At 42.1% G+C, this 26,391-nt stretch overlaps 1 protein-coding gene and 1 pseudogene across 1 annotated transcript; both read left to right on the plus strand.

Annotated features, from left to right (window-relative positions):
* The first annotated feature begins 1,600 nt into the window (after positions 1 to 1,600).
* Positions 1,601 to 4,468, plus strand: LOC143271639 (small ribosomal subunit protein eS1 pseudogene; annotated as a pseudogene).
* A 15,125-nt stretch (positions 4,469 to 19,593) lies between these two features.
* Positions 19,594 to 24,938, plus strand: Gpr63 (G protein-coupled receptor 63). Its single transcript, XM_015997922.3, has one exon. The coding sequence runs from the start codon at positions 19,729 to 19,731 to the stop codon at positions 20,986 to 20,988; it is 1,260 nt and encodes a 419-aa protein (XP_015853408.1). The 5' UTR covers positions 19,594 to 19,728; the 3' UTR covers positions 20,989 to 24,938.
* Positions 24,939 to 26,391: the final 1,453 nt, after the last annotated feature.

Consider the following 26,391-nt stretch of genomic DNA (forward strand, 5'->3'; position numbering starts at 1 on the left):
TACATTTCAAGTAGTGCCAGTGTCAGGTGAGACCTTGTTTCTACTTCAATGTAATATCTGGTAGACTCAGCAAGTGTTCGTATGTGATCTTATGGCACACTCTTCAGTTCAATAAAACACAGCTATTGCTCATCCCTTTATCTCAAAGGTAATATATACTCACAGGACAGACTCAAGATCATGTTCATGTGTGAGATGAGAAATGAAAATACTTTTTATGGCCAAGTAATTTTCTTATCACCCCAGACTTTCTGTTTCTGCAGAGTGTGTATGTATTTGTGTGTTGTGTATGTTTGTGTGTGTGCACCAGTGTGCTTGTCCATGTGTGTGCTTGCCCATGTGTGTGCATGCAAAGGCTGGAGGAGGAGCTCTGGTGTCTTGGGGTGTCCCACTCAATTGCTTTCCACTTCTCTTTTTCATTTGACACCATTTCTCACTAAACTTGACACTTGCCATTTGGACTAAGCTAGCTGGCCAGCAAGCTCTTGGGATCTGCTCATCTCTGTCCCTCAACATTGTGGTTTTGTGCACACTCTGTCTGGCTTTTATGCTTTACATTGGCTCTAGGGATATGAATCCACATCTTCTTGTTTGTACAGCAAGTGATCTTAACCACTGAGCCATCTCCCAGTCCTCTACGAAGAATTTTCTCTCCTCTCCTCTCCCCTCCCCTCTCCCCTTCCCTCCTCTTCCCTCCCTTCCCCTCCCCTCTCCCCTCCTCTCTCTTTCCCTCCCCTTTTTTCCTTTTTGTTCCTTTTCTTTTTTTCCCTTTCATTCCTTCTTTCTCTTTCTCTCTCTCTCCCTCCCTCTGTCCCTCCCTTGGTCCCTCCCTCCCTCCCTCCCTCCCTCCCTTTCTTTCTTTTAAAAACAAGATCTCATTATGTAATGCTGATTGACTATCCTGAAATTTACTGTATAGACCTGGTTGGCCTTGAACTCACGTAGACTATCCTGCCTCTGATTCCCAAGTGGGAGATTAAAGACATATGCCACCATGCCTGGCAAGGAGAGACTTTTTGGAGATTTTTATTGGAGAAAGAATAAAAACAGATGGATTCCATAATTTCTTTTTTTATTTCTTTTTTTTTTTTAAATTTATTTTACAACACCATTCAGTTCAACATAATAGCCACAGATTCCCCTGTTCTCCCCCTCTCGCCCCCCTCCCCCTCCCCCAGCCCACCCCCCATTCCAACCTCCTCCAGATCAAGGTCTCCCCCGAGGACCGGGGTCAACCTGGTAGACTCAGTCCAGGCAGGTCCAGTCCCCCCCTCCCAGACCGAGCCAAGCGTCCCTGCATAAGTCCCAGGATTCAAACAGCCAACTCATGCAACGAGCTCAGGACCCGGCACCAACGCACAGCTGCCTCCCAAACAGATCAAGCCAAAAGACTGTCTCACCCATTCAGGGGGCCTGATCCAGTTGGGGGCCCCTCAGCCTTTGGTTCATAGATCCTGTGCTTCCATTCATTTGGTTATTTGTCCCTGTGCTTTATCCAACCTTGGCTTCAGCAATTCTCCCTCATATAAACCCTCTTCTTTCTCACTAATTAGACTCCCAGTGCTCCACCAGGGGCCCAGCCGTGGATGTCTGCATCCAGATTCCTCAGTCCTTGGATGGGGTTTATGGCACAACTATCAGGGTGTCTGGCCATCCCATTACCCTGAACGCGCCTGATCTCGTCTGGATTCCATAATTTCTTAGCATGGACTTTGAGAATACTTCTAAAACTGATAATCTTTTGAAGACTATTTACCCCAGTTTTTTGTTGTTATTGTTGTTTGTTTTGTTTTGTTTTGACATGACCTCCAGTGGTTGTAGGAGGTCTTTTAAGTTTAGAGGAAGATTCACAATAGTAGGCGCAGTGGTGGATGTGATGGAATAAATAGCTGAGCTGTGTGCCCCAGAAACACTGTGTTCCTTCTGCCTGCAATGTTACTTATAGAATAGGGAAGCCCAGCACTTTATTCTCAAGTTAAAAACGAAGAGATCTCTTTTCTCAAGAAATCACAAAAACTGCCTGGAGAGAATTAAGGCAAGCGAGGGTATGCATGTGCTCCCCAATAGCTTCTGCTCACCCCAAAGTAAAGCCTGTCATCTGGCAGTTCTAGTGTCTCCCCACACAGTGTTCCTGCCGGCTGTCCACTAGAAACCAAGAGAAAGCCACAGCTATATGTCAATTGGCAGATGAAAGCCATAGGCTTCATGGAAAAAGATTCTATATTTATTGTTCAGAAATAGGCATAAGATATAATAGGGAAAAAAAGTGTCATGCAGCAGTGGGAACAAAATAAACAAAATTAATGTCCCTGGAAGAAAAGAAATTGTCTACCTCTATACCACCCCAAAAAGGCTTAATCTTGTCTAATCTCAGTAGCTAAGTAGGTTCAATCTGGTTCATACTCCGAAGGAAAGAGAGACGATCAAGGGCAGGAGAGACTATGAATGAAATCTTCTGAGGAGTTTCAATAAGGTAACATCTCGAAATTGAGAGACAGTCATGAAGTAGGAGCAATCAAAGAGGGAGAAAGATACCAGGTAAAAGCAAAATGGACTCCCCGGGGACTAGAACGATGACTTGCTTAGTTCTGTTTCTGTTGCAATTTAAAGGAGGAAGGGTTTCTGCTTACAATTTCAGAACAGATACAGTCCATCACTGCAAGGAAGATTGGTAGTATGAGCGTGAGGCTGACCTCTCACACTACATCAACAATATAGAAGGAGAGAGGGAATAGGAAGTGAGGCCAGACTATAACATTTCACCTCTTAGATGTTCCCTCATCTTCCCAAACAGTACCACCAGCTGGGGACTAAGTGTTCAAGCACATGAGGCTGTGGGGGATATTTTACATTCAAGTCACAATGACTGTAGAAATCTCCAACACTGAGCAGCACTATGATGGTCAGCAGGAGCAAGCACCTCAGAAAAAGTGACAAGAAGAGATCCAAGAAGAAAGTGGTTGATACATTTTCTAAGGAAGACTGGTGTGACGTGAAAGCTCTAGCTATGCTCAATATTAGAAATATTGGGAAAGCACTATTTACAAAGACTCAATGAACCAAAACTGCATCAGATGACCTTATAGGTCGTGTGCTTGAAGTGAGCCTTGCTGATTTACAGAGTGATGAAGATGCATTTAGAAAATTCAAACTAATTACTAAGGATGCCTAAGGCAAAAGCTGCCTTAGTTTGCTGGCATGAACAAAATGTGTTCCACGGTAATGAGCTCCATGACTGAAGCTCACTTATGTTGATGTCAAGACAACTGATAGTTATTCGCTCAATCTCCTCTGTGCTGATTTTACTAAAAAGCACAACCATCTCTCTCTCTATATATATATAGCACCAGTAGGTCTGCCAGATCTGGAAGACGATGAAAATCATGACCCAAGAAGTGCAGGCAAGTTATGTGACAGAAGTAGTTAATGGGGGTGATTCCAGACAACATTGGGAAAGACACAGAGAGGGCTTGCCAGACCTTTTATCTTCTTCACAACATCTTCGTTAGAAAAGTAAAAATACTAAAGAAAACCATATTTAAAATGGAAAAACTCTTGGAACTCCATGGTGCCAGTGATAGTTCTGGAAAACCTACTGGTGATGAGACAGATGCTGAATTTGAACAAGCTGATGGATGTTGTGGTGGTTTGAAGAGACTGTCTACCTGTAGGCTTATGTTTGAAAATTTGGTTCCCAGTTGGTGGAACTCTTTGGGAAGGATTAGGAGGTGTGGCATTGTTGGAGGAGGTGTGTCCCTGAGCTTGAGTTTTGAGGTCTCAAAAGCCCAGACAAGCCTAGTTTCATTTTCTCTACCTCCTGTTTGTGCATCAGATGTAAGCTCTTAGCGACTGCTTCTGTGCCCTATCTGCCTGCCACCATGTCCCCTGCCATGATGATAATGGCAAGCCCCTCTGAAACTGTAAGCAAGCCCCCAGGTAAAGGGTTTCTTTTATGAATTGCCTTGTTTGTGGTGTCTCTTCACAGCAGTGGAATAATGACTAAGACAGATAATGAACCACTGTTCCAAGAATCATTTTCAAATCAGATTTTTAATAATGACAAATACAAAGTCTAATTTGTGGGAGAAAAGAACGGAAGGAAAGAAGAAAGAAAGAAATCTCCAGCAACATAGCATGGAAAGGAAAATCAGAAAAAGTGACATGTCCTTCAAGCCCGGTCAAGGTAGCCTGATCCCAAGATACTTGAAACTATAAAAGACATAGAAAGATAAAGAGTCAGGAGGTGACTCTGCAGTTTAGTTTTTTGTCAATGATACAAACTAGAGTCCCCATGAAGGAAGGAACCTCCATTGAGGAAATGCCTCCCTTAGACTCTCTGGTGAGCAGGTCTGTGCAGCATTTTCTTGACTGTTGATTGATGTGGGAGAGACTAGCCTACTGTGGGTAGTGCTACACCATGGACAGGTGGTCTTGGCAGATGTAAGAAACAGAACTGCATGTGAGCCTGGAGAGCAAGCCAGGAAGCTGCATTCCTCTGGAGTGTCTTCTTAGTTCCTGCCTTGGCTTCCCTTGTGATTTGTAAGCCAAATAAACCCTTTCTTTCCCTAACTTAGTTTTGGTCTCTGTTATATCACAGCAACAGATAGAAATCTAGAATAGTCAGATATATAATAGTTTTTATTATTCTGGAGAAATAATCTGGATCTTCAGGTTGAAAAATTGTGAGAAACCAGCAGCAAAATGGATCGAGACAGCCTTAAACTCAGATTAAATCTTGGTGAAACTTAAAAAATTCATATGAAGAACAGATCTTTAATGCTTCTAGGGAGAAGTAATGTGGTCTAGTTCCCATTTGTCTTTCTGTACTTTACTCTCTCTGCTATTGGTGGGAGAAAAAGCCTACCAGGACTGTGTTTTAAGCTGATTTTGTCTTGTTAGGAAGGTGAGAAAGAAGCCAGAAGGTTGCCATCATATTATCCATCCATGGGTCTCCTTTCTATCTATCTGCCTGTCAGGGGTCTGTCTAACTCCTAGTCCTTCAATAGGATGACACTCTTAGAATGATATTATAGACTAAGAGAGCAGATTAAGTTGTCTCAGTCCAGGTGTGGTAGAAGAGTAGGATTGATAGGTATGTGACCATCAAAGGCCAACAAGAGTGATGCTGTCATTGAGAGAATTGGTGTGTGTGTGTGTGTGTGTGTGTGTGTGTGTGTGTGTGTGTGTGTGTGTGTGTGAGCTATATAACTATTAACATCTTGGTTGTGAAACTGTCTAGTGTTACAAGACCCTGGGGAAGCAGGGTACATGGGATCCCTGAATTGTTTCTTATAACTGCATAATATCTGAAAACAAAACCTTCCACTGGGGGGAAAATGCCAATTTCTTGGTTTGATGTGTAGCTGAGATTCCAACATCCGGACACCATTTTAAAATCTGGAAAAGATATGCTTAAGTTGGAGCAAAAAGGTTCAGCAATTGGTTTAAAATGAACTGATTATGTCCATCTGTGAATTTGTTAAGAACCAGTTCATATGAAAGCATGAGCTAGAGTTATTTGTGTTTTGTATGCATTTCTCTAGCGTTTGTGTTCCCTAAAAACTAGTGTGAAAGTCAATAAAAAAAAAAAAAGGGACTGTTTTCTCACCTCCCAACTGTGTTTCTCTTAAATTTCTCCAGTTTTTGCAACAGTGTTTAAAAAAAACTATAGCCCATTGTTGGAGCATGGAAATAGAAGACAATCTGCCCATTTTCATGAATGCTGACTCCACTCCTAGACACTAGCAAGGCCCTACTTCCTGATTCACAGGCAAATTAGTGGAAGTGGGGTATCGTCTGTAACCTGTCCTGAAGTCACAACAGTTTTAATTCCATAAGTGGTGCTACAGAGGCTTGGTGACTGAAACAGTTTAGCCAGAAGCCTTTGGATTTGTTCTATTCAGTGTGCATGGAATCCACCTCAGTGTCCTGCAGAAGGAAATTCTGATTCAGTAGATATGGATCCTGGCAGTTGTTTCCTGCAAGCTTCCATGCCAATGGTTGCTGTTTATCACATGCCCTTCAGTAGCCAGTTTCTGCAGGCTTGCTAATCTTTGTGTATATTTCTGCAAGGAAGAAGTAATGGGGTGAAGGAACGAAGAAAGATAGCTCCTGGCTTCATGTTAAAGACCTCTCCTCCAAACATACATATAATCATAATTAGTGAAAAAAGAGGCCGTGAATTTGAAGGAGAGCATGGAGAGATGTATGAGAGTGGGGATTTGGAGGGAAAGAAGACTAACTATATTATAATCTCAAAAATAAAATTACAACTATCGATCATTACAGTTTAGATATAGTTTAAGACGGTTTGTAAACTCTAAGATGTCTGTGAAAGCCTCCAAGTAGCTTTTAAAAATGACAATTAAAGGAAATTAGAATTTTCTCTGATGTAGGCCGGCTAAGATAAGGATTTTGAAAGCCCATTTGTTCACTTTTAAAGAGGCAGTAGTAGTCAAGAATATACTCAACATCCTTAATGTATTTGTGTATATTCATATATAAAGCATATTAAGAAGTAGTTATAAGTTATCCTGTGGAATATAGAGTTTAGTATCTCAAGGAAGAACAAGTGTCCTATAGGAAAAATACCTGTTCTGAAATAAGAGTAATTACCTTTAAAGTTAATTACACCTTTAAGCAATGAGTAGGTTTTTGTTTGTTTGTTTTTAATTTTTTTTTTTTTTTAGCAAACCAAGATTTTGAACATAAAAAAAAAGAGGTGGGTGCAATGATAAGAAATAAAAATCTACCTATGGTTGGACGCCTTGCTCAGCCTTAATGCAGGGGGGAGGGGCTTGGTCCTGCCTCAACTGAATGTACCAGGATTTGCTAACTTTCTATGGGAGCTCCTACCCTTTTGGAGGAGGGGATAGGGGATTGAGTCAGAGAAGGGGAAGGCTAAGGTGGGAGTGAGAGAAAGGATGAGAGGCTGATCTGTGGTTGGTATGTAAAATGAATAAACTTTTAAATAAAACAAACAAGCAAACAAAAGCAACAGAGATCAACACAGGGAAAGGAGACAGCTGCTGATAGCTGGTCCTGTGAACTTTCTCCAGGAGCGTTAACAACATATATGGTAGGATATAGAAGACACTGAGAGCCAGAGGAGCAATAGGAAGCTGGTGGCTGATACACTCCCCTCACCCAAACCCCACCCAACCCCACCCCAGCCTCTGAAAGCCCCAGCGTTGGGCACCTCCTGGGGCTTGTGCTCTGCTGTGGTTTCCTGTTGCGCTCACCATTCCCAGAGACACCTGTACCACTGAGAGAAGGAAAACACTTAGAACCTGTCTCTACCATTTTGGGTACTCTGAAGATGTTCAGCAGAGGTGTCTGATCTGTGTCTTTAATGACGTTGTACCACAATGAAAAGTGAATCATATTTGTCAGAATTTTTCTGTTAGGGAGGTAGTTAAGTTTCTGTACTAACCTCAATGTCGGGGTGGGGGGGTCACTCAATTATATGAGTGGTTCTCATATACTGAGTTTTTTTGTATGTTTATGCTGAGATAGCCTTACTGGGTAGCCCAGGCTGTCATGGAATTAATTCATTAGGTATGACCTCAAACAGAAGACAGTAATACTCCTGCCTCAGGCTCCTGAGTGCTAGGATTTCAAGTCTGAGCCACCAATCCCAGTTTTAGTTAGGGCTTCTCTCTCTCTCTCTCTCTCTCTCTCTCTCTCTCTCTCTCTCTCTCTCTCTCTCTCTCTCTTTCTCTCTCTCTGTGTGTGTGTGTGTGTTACCACACTGGTGCCGTGGGATGTCTTTCTGTACTCTGTGAATATGTATTGCTCTGATTGGTTGATAAGTAAAGCTGCATTGGCCTATGGCAGGGTAGGACGGGGCCAGGTGGGAAAATCCAAGAGAGATAGTGAAAGAAAAAAGGAGAGGAAGAGGAGATGCCAGCCCGCCGCCCAAGGAGCAGCAAGATGCCAGCAGACCAGTACGTCACGGGCACGTGGCAACTTATAGATTAATAGAAATGGGTTAAGTTATAAGAGCTAGCTAGCAAGAAGCTTGAGCCATAGACCATCCAGTTCGTAATTAATATAAGCCTCTGAGTGATTATTTTATAAGCAGCTACAGGACCTCGGGGCTGGACGGGACTAGAGAAACCTGGCTACAGACTGGCTGGCCAGCAATCTCTGGGGAGCCTCCTGTCTTCACCTCCCTCACCTTGATATTACAGGTGTGTGCCACCATGCTCAACCTTTTCTGTGGGTGAATGCTGGGGCTGTGAACTCAGCTCCTCATGTTTAGCAGGCATGTTTCCATCTGAGCCATTGCCTAACCCCTAGACTCAGGCTTTACTAAACCATAATTTTGAGGCTTTGTTTTAATACTTTTTTTTAAAACACACTGAGCATAATTTTGGAGATAGAAGGCAATTATTTCTCTTTTTCTCTTTTCTCATAAGAGAAACCAAAGCACAGTAAAATTCAATGAAAAAAAAATAGAACAGCCCATATTCCATACACCATTAACATTCAAGTTTGGCATTTGGGTAATTATTTATTTGTCTCTCTTTCTCTCATTCTCTGTGTGTGAATATCTCTCTCTGTGTGTGTAATAGTCATGCTATATATACATGCAGTATTAGTACCTATGCAAATAACATTACATTATAAATATTCCTCTGTTTTGCAGGCCTGTCGTTTCAAGCTACTTAATCATCTCTTATTGAGTTAATAAGGCACCTAAATATTGATTCTTTAGGTTGAAATATCCTTCATGTGTGGCCAAAGTTGCAATATATATAGTGAAGTGGAAAGCAGAAATAGTTGACCAGGAAAAGAAAATATTCTATTTGGAAGTATTTGTAGGCAGACTTTTCTGTCCCATCAGCCAGCTCCCAAATAACCACACAGATTCATTATTAATTACAAATGCTTGGCCAATAGCTTAGGCTTGTTACTAACTAGCTCTTACAACTTTAATTAACCCATATTTCTTATGTACACTCTACCACGTGGTGGTACCTTTTTTCAGCATGGTGTATTCATCTTCTGCTTCCTCTGCATCTCACTGGTGACTCTACCCTTCTTCCCAGCATTCTATCAGTCTGGCTCTTCCACATAACTTCTTTCTGCCTAGTTATTGGCCAGTTGGGTCTTTATTAAACCAATGAGAGCAAAATAGCTTCACGATGTATGAAAGGTTCATTCCACAGCAAGTATTTCTTGCTAAGTTTGCAGTTATACCTAAATCTTGCAAGTATTTGAGATTTTTTCTTATAATTAAAGAGCTTCATACTGAAATAGTATTTTCTATATTTACAAAATATATTTAATTTAAGGAAATTGAAATTGCTGGGTTAAAAAAATCAACAACCAAGACAAAAAACAAGTCATTACATGGTGTTAGCTAAGGACCTAAGGAAAATTCTTAACTGATGCCTTGTTCCTGGGGATTCATTGTCATTGAGGCACAGCATTCACCTGAAGTTGAATCTACAGCGGTCTTGGAGCAGAAAGAGTACACCTTGAGAAGGCTGTCTGGAGAGAGTGAAATTCTAAAGGTAGTAGAATGTCCTAATGAAAGCACGGTTCTTTGGATACAGGAACCAGCAAGTCTATTGGCCTGTCCTCAATCAGCTGCTTCATGGAGATGGAGTGTTTATCAGTCATGTGACCTTAGGCAAAGATGTTGGAAGAAGGGTGCTATTAAGAAGCAACAGAACTTACTATAATCTGGGAGAAAAGAAAAAGGGAGGCAGTTCCCAACTGAATGCTTGTCCTTCATGTACTCTGACATGTGGTTTGTAGGTGACCCTCTTTTTCTTCAGGGGTTGTTGGCCACTGCCTCATGAGGATAAAGCGGGCAGAAGCAGTGAGCAGGATTCAGATGGCCATGAGTATGATGGAAATAACTTCTGGGAGCCAGCTTCAGAGAAACAGCTCATTTTATTGTACCAGGGATAAGGTATATAAGGGTCCTAAAGCTTCTTAGGGCTATGGGCAGCAAAGGCTGATTAGTTATAATACAGCACCTAATTATCATATGGGCAGGAAGAAAGAGCCACACTTATGTGCTGAGTCATACAGCATTTTCAGGGAGCTCTGTGCAGGGTCATCCTCCAAGTAAGGTCAGGCATCTGAGCTTAGGGACACTCTCCAATAAAGGTCAAAGAAGAGGTAGCCCTGATGGGAAAAGGGAGTCCTCTAGTTTGTACTGAGCTCTGAGAGCTATCTGGACATGGTGGACTGTGATCTTAATAGCAGGGTTCTTGAACACTCCTTCTGTGTTTTTCAGTCCTTAAACACTTTATCAACTATGAGTTTATTGGCTTTCTTGAGATTGTTTAGGACTGAAAAGAGATTTACTACTGTAGCTGAAGTTTTTCTGGTCCTGCCTGATCCCTCAGCTGCTCAGACACAAATGAACACACAGAGACTTATATTAATTAAATCTGCATGGCCTAATGGTTCAGGCTTCTTGCTAGCTGGTTCTTACATCTTAAATTAACCCATTTCTATAAATCTATACCTTGCCACGTGCCTCGTATCTTTACATCATGCTTCTTATGTCAGCAGCAGCTGGCAGTGTCTCCTGACTCAGCCTTCTACTTCCCAGAATTCTCCTCTCCTCATTCCATTTATACCGACTTCCTGCCCAGCTACTGGCCAATCAGCTTTTTATTTATCAATCAATCAGAGCAACACATTCACAGCATACAGAAAGACATCCCTAGCATACTACCATTTTGTAGTTGGTTGGGATTTAGAAAGTATTTAAAAGATTAAGATTGTAATTTTAAAAGTTCATTCCTGAAAGCATACATACAAGTAACATTTTACAGGCTGAGGTATATTTATGTATTTAGGATTATATATGTATCTACATATCTGTATGTAATAACAATTGAAAAAGAGGTCATGAATTTGTAAGAGAGCAAGGAGGGCACATGAGAAGGTTTGGAAAGAGGAAAGGGAAGGGGAGAATGATATTATTATCTCAAAAAATAAAAAATAATTAAAAATTTCTTCAAGCAGCTGGATGTGGTATGGCAGAGCTTCAATCTCAGCACTCAGGAGGCAGAGGCAGGGTGATCACTGTGATTCCAGGCTGGATTGGTCTACAGAGTGAGTTCTGGGACAGCTAGGGTTACATTGAGAGACTTTCTCAATCAATAAGATAGTTCCTCTTGTTATAGTTTGGTGTACGGATGCAAGAGAAGAGGGCAAGGCTGAGGAAGTGAGACCGTGGAGGTGACATAGCAGTGAAGGGGGGGGGGCTGTTATGAAGTCACTGTGAGGGAAGTGACAGGCTAGAGTCAGAGGTTTTGAGTGCTGGTGGAAGGCTGAGAAGAAATGTTCAAGTGAATAGTCTTTGACTCTCAGGTCACAGGGCAGGTAAGTGAATGAGAGTCAGTGCAGTTGATGAGTGGATTCTTTTTCTAGTTTCCCAGGAGCTAAGTTCTGGAGGCAAAGCCAGTTAAACAGAGGGCTGTATTAGGGCTTGTCATCCTAGAGTAACAGAAGTGAGGAGGCTGGACAAAGGAATGTGTTCAAGGGAGTGCTTCTGATTTTCATCACGTGATTTTCCTTCCAGATGGACTTGGAAGAACTTTCCCTGGGCCTGGTGGCCAGTCAAGGGCTGAGATCAAGAGATTTTTGGCTCCTGTGTCTCATCCCATGAAGGGATGCTTAACCCTTAACTCTTGGACTAGATTAAGGAGACACTCTGAACAGCCAGTAGAAAGCATATCCCTCACCCCACAGTGGGTATGGACAGTAACTGTTGAGAAGTGAACGTAGTAAGTAGAACCTTTATGGATTCTGAGAGAAGGATTCAAGCAAGGATCTCAGGCCCAGGGAACTTTTGGAGCCCAGGAGGAAATATAGGGAGTTGTGGACACAGGGAACAGGTACTTGGATCAAAGCAGTTGACTACCTTCAACCCTGGTCTCTTTCCTCGTTTCCCATTTCTGTAAGTTTATAATGCCAAGATTTTTATTATATTATTAAATGTTTGTTACTGTTCAGGCTTTGTCTTAACTTCATATTTCTATGGAGTAAGTATGAACCTCATACTTCAATTTCTAGGTTATCCAATTAAAGTCTTCCCATTCTTTTATTTACTTTTTTGGTCACTTCTTAGGAAGAGACAGATTCCACTTGGTTTCATCTGTTCTGTCAATATTGCCATACCAGTGTCTGTAGCTTGCTTTCCAAATAGAAAAAACACACCAAATATTTCATTAAGGAACTATTGAAAAACAACAGAGAATCAGAAAAGTAGATTCTCTAAAAGCAAAACTATAAAATCTACTCTTCTTTTAAGGATTTTATAATAGGAAATCAAAAAAGATAAGATAATAACAGATAATAATATCTCAGTGGATTTTTGTTGAGTATGTACTAAATGCTGAACTTCTAACTGGGTTAAGAAAAATGTATCTACCCCGTCTTCCTTCCAACCCCTACCCCAAATCACTTCTGCCTCCCAGGAGTTTATTCTGCAAGTGGCATGCATGAGCATGAAGGAAGAGATGGCATGGGAAACTGTCCTGCTTTGCTTTCTATTGTGATAAAACATAGACTAAAACCTACCTGAGGAAGAGTTTATTTTAGCTTACTGTGATCAACCATCATCGAAGGAAGCCAGGGCAGGAGCCCAAGGCAGGGAAGTGGAAGTAGGAACTAAAGAAGAAAAATGGAGAAATGCTGCTTAATAACTTGCTCCCCATGGTTTACTTGGCTTGCTTGCTTAAACTATGCAGAATGACTTGCTTGTGGATGGCACCACCCATAGTGGGCTAGGTCCTCCCATATCAAGAAGATGCCCCACAGACATGTCCACAGGACAGTCTTAGGGAGGCAGTTCCTAACTGAGGTTTTTTCTTTCTTTTTTTTTTTTTTTGAGATATGGGTAGGTTTGTCAAATTAACAAAAACCAAACAGCACAATGACTGCTCACTAAGTCCTGTTACTCAAAAGTACAGACTAAAAAGAGGTGATAGATGAAAGAAGGGTTTGGGTTACGCAGAGGCCAAAGGAGATTCTCATCAGAATGTAGAAATAATGTATAGATGAGGAAAGATGGTTCAGTGGTCAATAAGACCACACACTTGCAGAGGCTCAGCTCATTTCCTAGGATCCCTCTAGGTTGGTTGGGTGGCTCACAACCTCTTGTAACTCTGGCTCTAGGGAAATCTCACGCCCTCTTCTGGCTTGTGGAGGCCCTACACTCATGCCTTCATGCCCAACATTGACACATACATACATACAAATGTAAGGCTAGAACTCAGAAGTTTGGTTGGGGCCATAGAAACACATTTGTTACTTTTCTGTATTTTGATAGCAACTGGAGAAACTGACAAGGGGGAAATGAGAAGCAAAGGACCGGGCTACTCGATTTTCTTTTCCTATGTATCTTGCTAAAGTTAAACCTAATTGAATTGCTGTTAAAAGGCCTGGGTTTCACTTTGAATGCTTATTCTTCCTTAGGTGTACTAAAACAAGACTTTACGCCTTTGTTTGGTATGATTAGTTTTTGGGTGACATTAAGGTTGCACTGAGGTTTGTTCTCATGGAAATTCATGTTGAGGGTTGGTCCCCAGCACAGCACTGTTGAGAAGTGGTGGAACTTCTAAGAGGCTTTTAGTATCCGGGGGATCTACCCCCAGGAATGAATCAGTGCTGCCTTGTGGACGTGAGTTTTCACTCTGGACTGGGCTGGTTGGTGACTGAGAGTCCGTTGCTCCTGGGTGGGGCTGCCTGCCTGCATTGGTAGCCTGGAGTCCCGAAGTCAGAGAGGCTGGTGAGAAAGAGCTCGTGCCGCTGTGGACTGTTGGCGTTCTCGTTGGATCCCATTTGCAGCCCCACGGTTCGCCACAGCCTTGAGCTTCTGGAATGGAGGTGTGTGTGTGTGTGTGCATGCTTCCGATTGCACAGTGAGAGGAGACAGGTCTGGCTGGGTTTCCAGTGTCCTGGTTTTCAGTCACTTTCTTGTTTTCAGCCTCACCTAAGCTTTCTGAGGTCACCACTAATCAGTCTATCTGGAGGTTTACAGACATTTTGACTTCCTCAAAACAACATTTTCTAGAAATTCTGGAAATGAAGGCTCTCTCTTTCTGTTTTGTTAGGCCAGTTACCTCAGCAGCATCTGCTTCGTTGGTTTGTTTGTTGCCTAAAAGCATTAAAACATTCTTTATTAATGGACTTTACATTTACATATCTTTTTCTTTTTGGTTTATACATATATTGACAAAAATCCATTCAAAGTGAATTTTGAGATGCAGTGTCTTCGGTCAGTCTGCTCTCTTTAACCAGAATCCAGGACCATTTGTTAATCATTTTTCCCTTTAGTAACTGGAACATAGCATGTCCTCTGTCAATATTTGGAGGCTGAATAGTAATTGAGTGAATTGAGTTAGAAGTTTGTGTAGTAATGGGAGGCATGCAAAAAACAACAAAAAAGACACTTTTATTGTACATGGAACATAAAAAATTAAAAAGCACAGTTTAATATTTTGCTTTTGTTTCTTTCTATTTTTAATTGTTGTTCTTCATCTTAAAAAACAAGCTAAACCTAATTTAAGTGTTTTTTAATCAGTTAATTTTGTTGCTTGGGGAGTTGAATCTAGGGCCTCTTGCATGTGAGGCTCTAGCACTTTACTTCCAGCCTTAAGGACATTAAGTATTTCAAACTTACCATTGCAGATTCAATAGATGTTTGTTGAAATAGAATTTAAAATTTTCTATTGCATTTGCTTATTTAATTATTATACGTGCGTTTGTATGTATGTATGTATGCATGTATGTGAGGGAGTATGTATATGCCACAAAACACCTGTGCAGGTCAGTGGACAACTTGCGGGAATCAGTTCTCTCCTACCACATAGTCCTAAAGATGACATTCACGTTGTCAGGCTTGGTTTCTCACTGAGCCATCTTGCCAACACTGAAATGCAGTTTTAACACAGTTGGCCAAACATGATTTAAGCTGTTATTTTAGGATTAAAATACCTATTTGTCTATGTAGAGTTTTCTCTGGAGGTAGTCTGCACCAACACTGATTTTATACTACATATAATACCAACACTGCATACTGGGGTCTCTCTGAATAGCCTGACATGATTATGGTGCGAAACTATAATAATCTTTGTTCTTTTCCAACTGCCCTTTTGTGATTATAGACTTTGATAGTCACTAATTTAATGTAAAATATTATCAAGGTTTATTCACATTTTAGAGGGAATATGTGAGGTTGTATAAAATCTAGTAGGTAACGACAAAAATTAAGCTGTAAAGTGAGAGAAAATAGGAAAATCGGTATTTTATGTAAAGTGCTGTTTTTCTTATTTATAAAAGCAGTCCTACACAGGACCGTGGATTATAGATGCAAAGTTAGTAGAAAAAGCATGATCTGGCTATAGGGCTCTATATCAGCTCTCACAAATGAGATCCCCGTCTCTTCTCTTCACACCCCAAGAAACGGATGAACGAAATGTTGACATTTGCCCTTAAACATCAATGACTAATTCTAAGGCCATGCAATGTGTGAATTATAGTTTTGTTTTGATTTTCTGTGTATTAATATTTCTAACCTTTTAATGGTTTGTCGTAGGGATCTGTCCAGAAATGCAGTCCCTTTGTAACTGAAGAGATTATCCCCTAGTTAAGAACAGCAGAAGGGAGAAGCCATGTCAGAATGTAGATTAGGGAAACCTGTTATGTAAGATTCAGGGCTTTATAAATTGGTGAGAGATTGGGAGTATTAGGAGTAAGGCTCAGTAAAAGTTAAGCAAGTTTTTGAGAAAAGAGAAGCAAATCTTTGTAAATATTCTGAATATGTTCCAAATACTCAGGTACTTTTCTCCTTATCTTATAATATCATCTTTATTATTTGGTTAGTGTCTCCCGTCAAATTGCTACCAGTATCAGTTCAGTCTTTGGGGAGAAGAAACAGAAGTCTGTGTATCAGAAAAAAAAAAATGATGGAAATGGACAGGCTCGTGGCTGGAGTCTGTGTTGATGTCCCTGGCCCATGTTGCTGTCTGGGCCCATGTGGATGCCTGGGGTCTGGACCATGTTGCTGTCTGAGGTCTGTGCCGCAGCCGGGACCAGGCTGAGTTCGGTGGCCAGCGCTGTCAGCTGGGGCCGTGGTATTGTCAGGACCAGGACTGTGGCTGAAGACCATGTCTGGGTCCGTGGCCCTGCTCTATCCAGGGTCTCTGTTGATGTCTGTGGCTCCTAAGACCATCAAAGACCATACCAATGCCCCAGGACCTGGGCAGCAACCTGTGGCCATGAGGGTGTTGGAGGGTCATGCATCCTGATCTGAGTGTCCTGCGCCATCACCCCAGGACATGGTGTCATTTTGGACCAGGGCTGCTGTAGAGGGCCATGTCTGAGTCTGTGGCCCTACAGCAACTAGGGTCTGAGTTGATGCCCCGGGCTCCTGTTGTCACTGAGGGTCATGGTGATGACTGGGTCTGGTTGGCGACCTCGGACCATGCAGTGTCCGAGGACTACACTTCACCTTGGGCCATGCTGATCTGGATGGCCGGTGCTGCGACCTGGAGCCATGGAGACATGTGGGCATGGGCGGTGGCCTAGGACCATGTCTAGGTCTGTTGTCCTGCCCAGGCCAGAGTCTGGGGTGATGTCCGTGGCTCCAGTTGCCACCGGGGCTCTGTGGATGCATGGAGTCGGGCCAGCGACCTGGAATCATGTTGGTGCCTGGAAACCATGCTGTCGCCAGGGCCATGCTGATCTGAGGGGCCTGTGCTGCCACTGGGGCCTTGGTGGCGTCTGGCGGAGCTGCTGCTGAGGGCATGTCTGGGTCTGTGGTCCTGCTGCAGCTGGGGTCTATGGTGATATCCATGGCCTGTATTAGCACAGGCAGGCATCATTGGAACCATGCTGTGGTGAGCCTGCCCTGCCCTTCACTGGCTCTGCCCCTTGCTGGATATTACTGCAGGCAATCTGGGCCTACCCCTCAGGGAAGAGTTTGCCCCCTGCACTGGGGAAAGATGGCCCCACCCCTCACCATAAGCATTCACCTCACCTAGGAAGCACCCAGAGCTGACCCTGTGCTTGAGGATGCAGGCACAGCCTGAGGGCATGAGAGCTGATGCTGTCCCCTCCTCATTTGCTGTGTGGTAGCATGGGTGAGGGACAGATGCCCTTCCCCCTCCCATTACCACCTTCGGCAGGTGAGAGGGCTGGCCCTGGGGTGCCAAGAGTGGTAGAGCTAGCCCTGACCCTCACCAGCCGCAACACACAAGAAAGTAGCCTCTGCTTCTTGTCTGGGCAGCACACTGGAGCTGACCCGTCCACCCTCCCTTCTGTTGTATAGTGGCGTAGGTGGGGGAAAGATGCTGTCCTCCCATCTGCGACTAGAGCTGACACCCCTGTTGTCAGGTCTCAGGGGAGCCAGCCCCCCCCCCCCACACACACACAACAATCAGGAGAGAGGGCCCCGCGCCTTGCCTGGGCAAAACAGTAGAGCCGACTCTGTCGGTGAAGAGTGAGGGGGGACCCAGATCTGAAACTGGCCCCACTCCTTGCTGTAGGCTGCATTGGGTAAACTAGCCTAGGCAGTGCTGGAGAGCTCACCAGGGTAGTGATGAGGGAAAGTTAGCGAGCTGGCCAACCCAGTTAGTTACCAACCGGGGCTATGAGTTTGCTCACTCTAACCTCCACCTCATCTATGAACTATTGGAACATGTGAAGGGGACCAACCTACAGATCCAAAACAGCAGAATCTCCATGACACAGGACAACAACAGGATGTCAGTGAGAGCCCATCTCTCTGACTGAGAGACAGGTGGTGTAGGAAGCCAGAGAGGCCTTGAGCCAGACCAATGACTCTTGCAAGTAAACATGAATGGACTAAAGGGTAAACTGTGTGACTCAACACAGGACACACTACAGCTCCCACAATGAGATTCTCTTCTCCTTCTTCTTCTTCTTCTTCTTCTTCTTCTTCTTCTTCTTCTTCTTCTTCTTCTTCTTCTTCTTCTTCTTCTTCTTCTTCTTCTCCTCCTCCTCCTCCTCCTCCTCCTCCTCCTCCTCCTCCTCCTCCTCCTCCTCCTCCTTCTTCTTCTTCTTCTTCTTCTTCTTCTTCTTCTTTTTGCTTTGTTTAGTTTTTGGTTTTCCTTTTAAATTTTGCTTTGGTTTTGGGGGGAGGTTGCAAGGGCAGAGGGCAAATGAGAGGGGACAGAGAGATAAGTGGGATCAGAGTATATGATGTGAAATCCACAAAGAACCAATAAAAGTAAAAAAAAAAAAGGACAGGTTTAGAAGAAAAGAGAGAATCTGAGAAAGAGCATAAGAAAAATGACTCCTTTATCTGAATGGTTTTTTTCTAGTGTGTTTGGTGGGGAATTTCTGGAGGGGGGATTGCTATGAGAAAAGATCTTAAGGGGAGATGGAGAAGGAAAATGGCGAGGAGAAAGGGGAAACAAGGAAGAGGCAGGAGGGAGAAAAGGAGGAAGAAAACTAAGATAAATTTCAGATTTTAATTGAAAATAACCCTGTTCTTACTTTTAAGGGCTGTCAAAGTGTGTTATTACCATGTGTTAAGCTGGGAACTGAGGTTAAGTTGTTTTTGCCATCAAGCCTTATGCTAATGTAAAGATGGAATAAGAACCCATAGGAAAGAACTGCTGAAATTTGTTCTAAGAGAATTAGTGAAATGTTTATTAATAGTGACTGTAGAAAGCTATAATACCGGCTGCCATTTTTTGAGGTTTATTTTTTAATATTTTTATTAATTCTTGCAGACTTTCATACAATATATTTTGATTATATTTACCCCAACTCTTTTTCTCAGTGCTCTAAGATCCAGCACTGCTTCCCTGTACCCCAAACTTCATGTCTTCTATATTTGATTCAATAACCCATTGGGTCCAGCTTGTGCTGTCCATTTATTTCTGGATGTAGGGCACTAGATCATGGAACACTTAAAGAACACTGTTTTCCCTCTAACAAAGGCTCTCGGTTCTCCATAGCTTCTCAGTTAGGAATGGGGTCTCCGGAGCCCACTCCCACTCCCCTCCCCGATAGAACGTTGACTGGCTTTATCTTGTACAGGTCTCTGGCAGGCATCCATAGCCACTGTGAGTTCATGGGTACAGTGGGCCTACCAAGCCCAAAAGGACAGTTTTTTCTCAGGTCCCCTCTTACAGTCTTTCTGCCCCTTCTTCCTCAATGGTCTGAGCCTTAGAGAGGGCTACTGCAATCTTTTAAAAAGCACCAAGTATAGGTTTTGACCTTTGTCCTTGGTTCATTAATATATTTCAAAATCCACCTTGCTTTCCCTACAAATACTATAAAATTTTCATTATATTTCGTTAAAACAATGTAACAGTGCCATTTTAGTGATGACTAGGTTAGGGAACACAGTTTTAGAGGTATAGAAGGAAAAAAGAGTGATCCTATATGATAAAAGATTAAAAATGTCAAATGTGTCTACAGCCATACTGTCCTGAACATACTTAGCCTCGTCTGACCTCAGAAGCTAAGCAGAGATGAACAGTCTTTGCTAGTATGTAGATGTTGTGAAACAACAGAGTAAAATGTATTTATTAATCTGATCTCATGTTCTGTTTTGGGCTTACTTTCAGGCAGAAGGATTCTTGTGGAAGATGGAACTCTGTCCATTTTCCAGAATGTGTATCCGAGCCCATCAGTGGAACCTGACCCTACAGTGCTGTATCGAAATGCCTGAAGAGGACCCACATTTCTGCCTGAACCTCCTGTCCTCCTAGAATCATGATTGTCTCAGCGGTGTTGACTGCATCCCATACTGGGACATCCAACACAACATTTGTAGTCTATGAAAACTCCCATGTGAATATTACGGTGTCCCCACCATTGCAACATCCCAGTCCCGGTCCACTGCTTAGATATAGTCTGGAAACCATGACTAGCACTGGACTTAGTTCCTTAGCAGTGAACAGCACAGCCATGACCCCGACACCAGCAGTTTTTAAGAGCCTAAACTTAGCTCTCCAGATCATCCTTTCGGCTATAATGATATTTATTCTGTTTGTGTCTTTCCTTGGAAACTTGGTTGTTTGCCTCATGGTTTACCAAAAAGCTGCCATGCGTTCTGCCATTAACATCCTTCTGGCCAGCCTGGCTTTTGCAGACATGCTGCTTGCCGTGCTGAACATGCCCTTTGCCCTGGTAACTATTCTTACCACCAGATGGATATTTGGGAAATTCTTCTGCAGGTTGTCTGCTATGTTTTTCTGGTTGTTTGTGATAGAGGGAGTTGCTATCCTGCTCATTATTAGCATTGATAGGTTCCTGATTATAGTTCAGAGGCAAGATAAGCTAAATCCATACCGGGCTAAGGTCCTTATTGCAGTCTCCTGGGCTACTTCTTTTTCCATAGCTTTTCCTTTGGCTGTGGGAAATCCTGATTTGCAAATACCTTCCCGAGCCCCACAGTGTGTGTTTGGGTACACAACTAATTCTGGATACCAGGCTTATGTGATTTTGATCTCACTAATTTCTTTCTTTATACCTTTCCTGGTGATACTGTATTCATTTATGGGCATCCTCAACACCCTTCGGCACAATGCCTTGAGGATTCATAGCTACCCAGAAGGAATATGCCTCAGCCAGGCCAGCAAACTTGGTCTCATGAGTCTACAGAGACCCTTCCAAATGAACATCGACATGGGCTTTAAAACACGTGCCTTCACCACCATCTTGATCCTCTTTGCTGTCTTCATTGTCTGCTGGGCCCCATTCACCACATACAGCCTTGTGGCAACCTTCAGTAAGCACTTTTACTATCAGCACAACTTCTTTGAGATTAGCACCTGGCTACTTTGGCTCTGCTACCTCAAGTCTGCATTGAACCCACTGATATACTACTGGAGGATTAAGAAGTTTCATGATGCCTGCTTGGACATGATGCCCAAGTCCTTCAAGTTCTTGCCACGTCTCCCTGGTCACACAAGGCGACGGATACGCCCGAGTGCTGTCTATGTGTGTGGGGAGCATCGGACGGTGTTGTGAATACTGTAACTCTGAGACGTTTGGAGTCATTATGGGTCTTTACTGACTGAAATTTTTTCATATGGCTTCTAAACTTTTTTTTAATAGTGTGTGTGTGTGTGTGTGTGTGTGTGTGTGTGTGTGTGTGTGTGTGTTTTGTAAAGAAAGAATGGTAAATACTTTGATCCTGAAACCAAGGGTACACTGTAAGAAAGTGGAAAGTGGTCACATATGTTACCTCTAGATTAAGAAAGCTTTGGGGGGAGGTGTTTGTTTAGTTGACTGGTTTTATTTTTGCAGCATGAATCAAGATTGTGCTTCATGGAACCTGCAGTTAACTTGAATTGTAGGTGGGTTTTGTTGTTGTTTTGTTTGTTTGTTTTGTTTTTATGTTGCTGAGGCAAGCTTGGTTGAGTTAATCAGTTCCTTTTCCTTTCCTACAAGACACTGCTGCTCTTTGCCATCATATTGGAATCAAATCCCTAGGCATCTCAGTTGGCAGATACTTAGTTTTATTTAAAAACAAAACCCAAGGAGGTTGGTGACATTTTAAAGGTTATTACAACTTACTTTGGTGCACTTTAAGAGACAATGTACAAATTAATTCAGCTGTGTTCTTAGAATTGTTTTTATATATGACATATTGTGCTTTGGGAGACATGTGCTTATGATCTCTAGGTAGGAAATTTTTATTAAACAATGTTTTAGCTGCATGTACAATTTTAAAAGGAACACAAACACATAGGGATTTTTCTAAGCACTAGTGAGTTTTCAGAGCACCAGGGAACCACCGAGGAGGCAGAGCACTCTAGCAAATTTCAGGGAAGGAGGAGCAGAATGAGAGGGTGGCTGGTCCAACTTGTGGCCATCTTGCTGATTCGCACATTCTCACCAAGTTCAGAGAGAAGGGGCCACCACTGTGCAGTGGTGCTGTATGCAAGGTGTTGTGCAGTGCTCTGCCCGCGTGGCTTTTTATGAGGTTTGGTATCGCTTGTTTTCTTTTTAAGACGAAAGAAATACAAGTTTCTGAGGGACAGAAATCCTGCCCAGAGGTTTTGGTAGAGCGGGGATCCAAATACCTGAGATGCAGGTACAGCTGCTCCATTGTGCCACATAGACTCCTCATTCATTTTGAACCTGCCATAGTCAAGGGTGTGTGTGTTACACATTCTTTCTTCTCTTCTCTTCTCTTCTTTTCTCTTCTCTTTTTGAGACAGGGCTACCATGAAGACCAAGCGGGCTTTGAAGTTGCTGTGTCTGACTTGGAGTTTCTAAAGGAAGCAAATGACTTTGGCCAGGGTTTGAAGATCAATATAAATATGAAAATAGTGTGATTTCTCAATCTATAGAACAAGCGACTGACAGCTACTGAGTGCTTAGTACAGCTGGGGGTGGATCTTGCCCTGGCAGCTTTGGAGGTTGTCAACTGTCTAGCGTGCTCTAACATGGTCTGTGGAGGGACCTTTTGCCTCAGCGCTTGCCTTAGCAGAGCTCAAGTTTGTGAACTTCAGAGGTGTGTCTGCCCAAGAGAAGGGAAGATAAACCCTGCGCTGAGTTTAGATGAACTTTACTAGGTCAGGTTTGGGAGTTTTCATTCCTTTTCTTTAGGTGTCTGCCTGTCCTGGTACATCCAGGACCTTGGTCAGCTTCCCTCTGTTACTAGTGGTACACCTTACCTTATGAAATAGCCAGCAGGGTGGAGCTGTAGATTAAAGCCACCAGGGCTTAAAAGTAGCCCTCTAACTGCACTCTGAGCTAAGAGAGCACTTGCCATGGATGTATAGCACCTTTTCAGAATTTTCCTGCTTTGTGAGCCATTGGGGAAAACAAGCCTGTGCTTCCTCAACTATAAAAACCCAAGCTGGATTACAGGAATTGTTGATATCTTATCTAAACCTGAGGCTCTTTTGTTTATTTTTGTTTTGCTTTCCATATGTGAGTATAGTTGGAAGAGCCCGGCCTACTTCAGGACTATTGTCTGGTCTTCAGTATTACTTTACATTTGCTTTGTTAGCTCTTTCTTATATGGTGTCTAAAGAGCTCTGGCATGGTCATCAGGAATTGGGATGTTGGCACTTCGTTGGCAGCACTAAAGACCTGGGAAGTCCTGCTCTTGAGGCGATTGCAATCATGTTGGAAATGCCCTGTCTGTTTCATCAGCATTAGGGACTAGTATACATTATTTACCACATTATGTTGAGATCATTGCATATGAGAGCCACCTACCTCTTTAATTTCTAATTTATATTTATCACAGGTAAATACGACTTTGTTCATTGGGATCATATAGGACTTTAACACTGTAGTAGATGTTTAGCAGCACATTGAAATGTATTTTGCTTTTCATTGTCAATATAAACTGGATTAGAAGCAGATATTAATACAGATGCTGAAAATTCAACTTTCAAGAAAGACACCACTGTGTATATTGATGCATACTGGTACTCTTGAGATCCTTTTGGGACTGTAGTTGAATGGAGTGTCACATTCTTTATTCTTGTTCATGTGCAGTTGAAGGTACTCTCTTCTGGTTTGGAGGCAGCTACACTTGGCCAGTGCTCTGCAGAGACTGCTGGACCAACATGGGAAGCCATGGGGAAGGAGACGTTGATCAGCAACTCTTTTTACACTGGCTAATCTGTTCAGATGACAGTTTACAGATCACTTTAAATATTTTTGTACTTTTTAAAAGCTTTAGGAGAAAATATGGTGCACCATCAAGGAATTTAGGCACAAAACTGCATGTTGCCTATTATTTCATGGTTTTTTGATGGGGAAATACCACTATTAACCATTGCTGGCTGATATAATCAGAAATTATTTATTTTTCCTCCTAGCTAATATGATGCATGAAAGATACAAGAAAATATTTGTTGTCAAAAAAAAAAAAGAAAAATTTCAAATAGTTGGCAGTAGTGATATTTAAACTTTAATAGGCATTTGAATATCCCCAGGGAAGGTCAACAATACAAATTCCTGGGCCTCTGGGTCAGTGGTTGGGCACAAGAATGTTTATTTTTATTTTATTGAGTGTTTTGCCTGATTCTGGTTCAGATGGTCACTGGGGCACAGTTCCATGAAATCCTCCTGTAGAAAATACGTGTATCATTTAAATACTGCCTGTTTTATCTTAAAGCAGCCGTGTATCGGAAGCCAGTAGTGATCCACAATGAAATAAAGTCTACATGGTTTGTGCACATGGTCTCCACGTGTGCTGGTGTGGATTTGACCAGCACCAGCTTTTCTTTCACTGGCAAAGTCTGATGAACCATATGGTTTCACAGTAGGGGTCCAAGAATGACTCACTAATTGTAAGTCATGACTTCCAGAAGGCTAATTAGTATAGTATTTCTTTCCTGCAGATGTCTCTACAGGGCATCTCTTCGTCATGTGTGATTTCCTGAAGAGAGTGAGGGGAATGTAAAGGCTCATCTAATGCCTAGTTCTCTGCTTAGAGCAGTTGTTCACTTGAAGCATGAAGTAAAATAAAATAATCTTTTAATCTTCGTACTTTTGTTGGTGACAAAGATACTTAATTTCTTTGATCTTTGCTTTGTTTACATGAAAATATCTATGTATATATCACAAATATTCCACATGCTTGCTGTTCTATCCTGTGATGATTTTTGAGTTTAAAGTACTACTAGATTCAAATTTATTTCCATAACCATAATTTTGATGAACTGCCTTCATTGAAAACTCAGTTTTTATAATAATGAATAAAAATATCAAAGCACATGTTTGTTATTGCAAGTAAATGTTAGTACATTTCTTAGCTATCTATAGGTACTTGTCATTTGTAACTAAAATTAATTTATTTTAAAATGGTACCTAGGCTTTAATGAATGAAAAACGTTTAATTTGGGGTTGTAACATTTAAATCTCAAAAGTATGTTTATTTGCTAATATTCTTATTACAACCAAGAAAAGAGCTACCATAAGAAAATGAATAAATGTTTAATATTTCTAAAGTGGACTTTTTTTTTGTTTGTTTTTTGATTTAAAGACTTCATTTCATCCTAGAAAACTTTTTTACAAATAATGGAAATCGGAGTTTCATTTCAAATTCCACACTCCCTTTGGATTCTTGACTTTAAGTTAGCAGTCTGGTCTATTTGTGTAGCTGTGTTCCAGTTTTAGAAGTTCTCAGAGTAGTTCTGGCTGGAGTGAAACCTGGCAGAGGATGATGAGTATTAGGAAATGGTGAGGAAATTCTGTCCAGGGGAGTTGTGAAAATGTACTTCTGACTCATTTAAAATGATTAACATTTGTGCAGCAGAGAACGCTGCTATGTGGATGAGATGATTCATGCTGCAACTCCAATTCCAGAAGTCCCTTTAGGTAAATACAGGGAGTATTTATCTGAATATCAGATGTGAGGACCTGGTTTCCTCTTTCATATGCAGCTTATGTATTTCTTCTTCAAACTTACCAAGGGAGGTTACATTGACTGTATAGTTACTGTTTTCTTCTGAGACAAATAGGTAAGAGAGATTTAAGCAAAGCAGAGTAACATGCAGTATTTAAGCCTACTCCCATCTGTGAAAATAATGGATCTAGCAATTTTTACCTTGAAACATCAAAATGTAGGCAGTTGGCTTTGCTGCAGAATGAAAACAAGTTCTATGGCTGTGTGGAGTCAGATCTAACCAGAAAGAGAACTCTAGCAGGAGATTAAGACATTTATTGAAAAGACATAATTGTAGAGCTGGTTATGCAGAGCCAATATGCAGAACTGGACAGACAGATTGGCTCAAAAGGGAAGTGTCCACTGCTGGAATTTCTTCTTCCTTGAAGAAGCCTTAGCTCCTGCTTTTAAGAATTTCAATGGACTCACACCAGGCATTTACCTGCCCTTCCTCTTCTGGCTCAAAAGGGAAGTGTCCACTGCTGGAATTTCTTCTTCCTTGAAGAAGCCTTAGCTCCTGCTTTTAAGAATTTCAATGGACTCACACCAGGCATTTACCTGCCCTTCCTCTTCATTGCATGTTCTTCATGAACATGCCACTAAGCTTGACTTTCTTTATTGTTTTGTTTTTTGTTTTTTCTTCCATGTGAGTTCTGGGGATGAAATTTGGGTCCTCATTCTTGAAAGGTAAACACTTCACAACCTGCCTATTTCCCTAGCCTTCCCTAATGGAGTCATTTTTGTTGGTATGGAGGAGAGTAATGGAATTTTAAGTTATTTATGATTTCATTATGTTAATCACACAAGCCTAAACACTGAAAAAAAAAAAGGATGATTTTAAAGAGAACCAAATAGGCTGATGTGGTGAGGTTAGGAATTACTGCTTCTCAGTGGTTGAACCAGTAATAGGATCTCAGCCTAGGCTTCCTGAGAGTCCAAAGCTGAGACTCCACTACCTGTTCTGGAATTCATAGCTATCACCCTTGCTTCCTGGACTGGAGGCTTCTTGGGAAGTT

The sequence above is a fragment of the Peromyscus maniculatus genome, chromosome 2 (assembly GCF_049852395.1).
Source record: "Peromyscus maniculatus bairdii isolate BWxNUB_F1_BW_parent chromosome 2, HU_Pman_BW_mat_3.1, whole genome shotgun sequence".
Classification (NCBI taxonomy): Eukaryota; Metazoa; Chordata; class Mammalia; order Rodentia; family Cricetidae; genus Peromyscus; species Peromyscus maniculatus.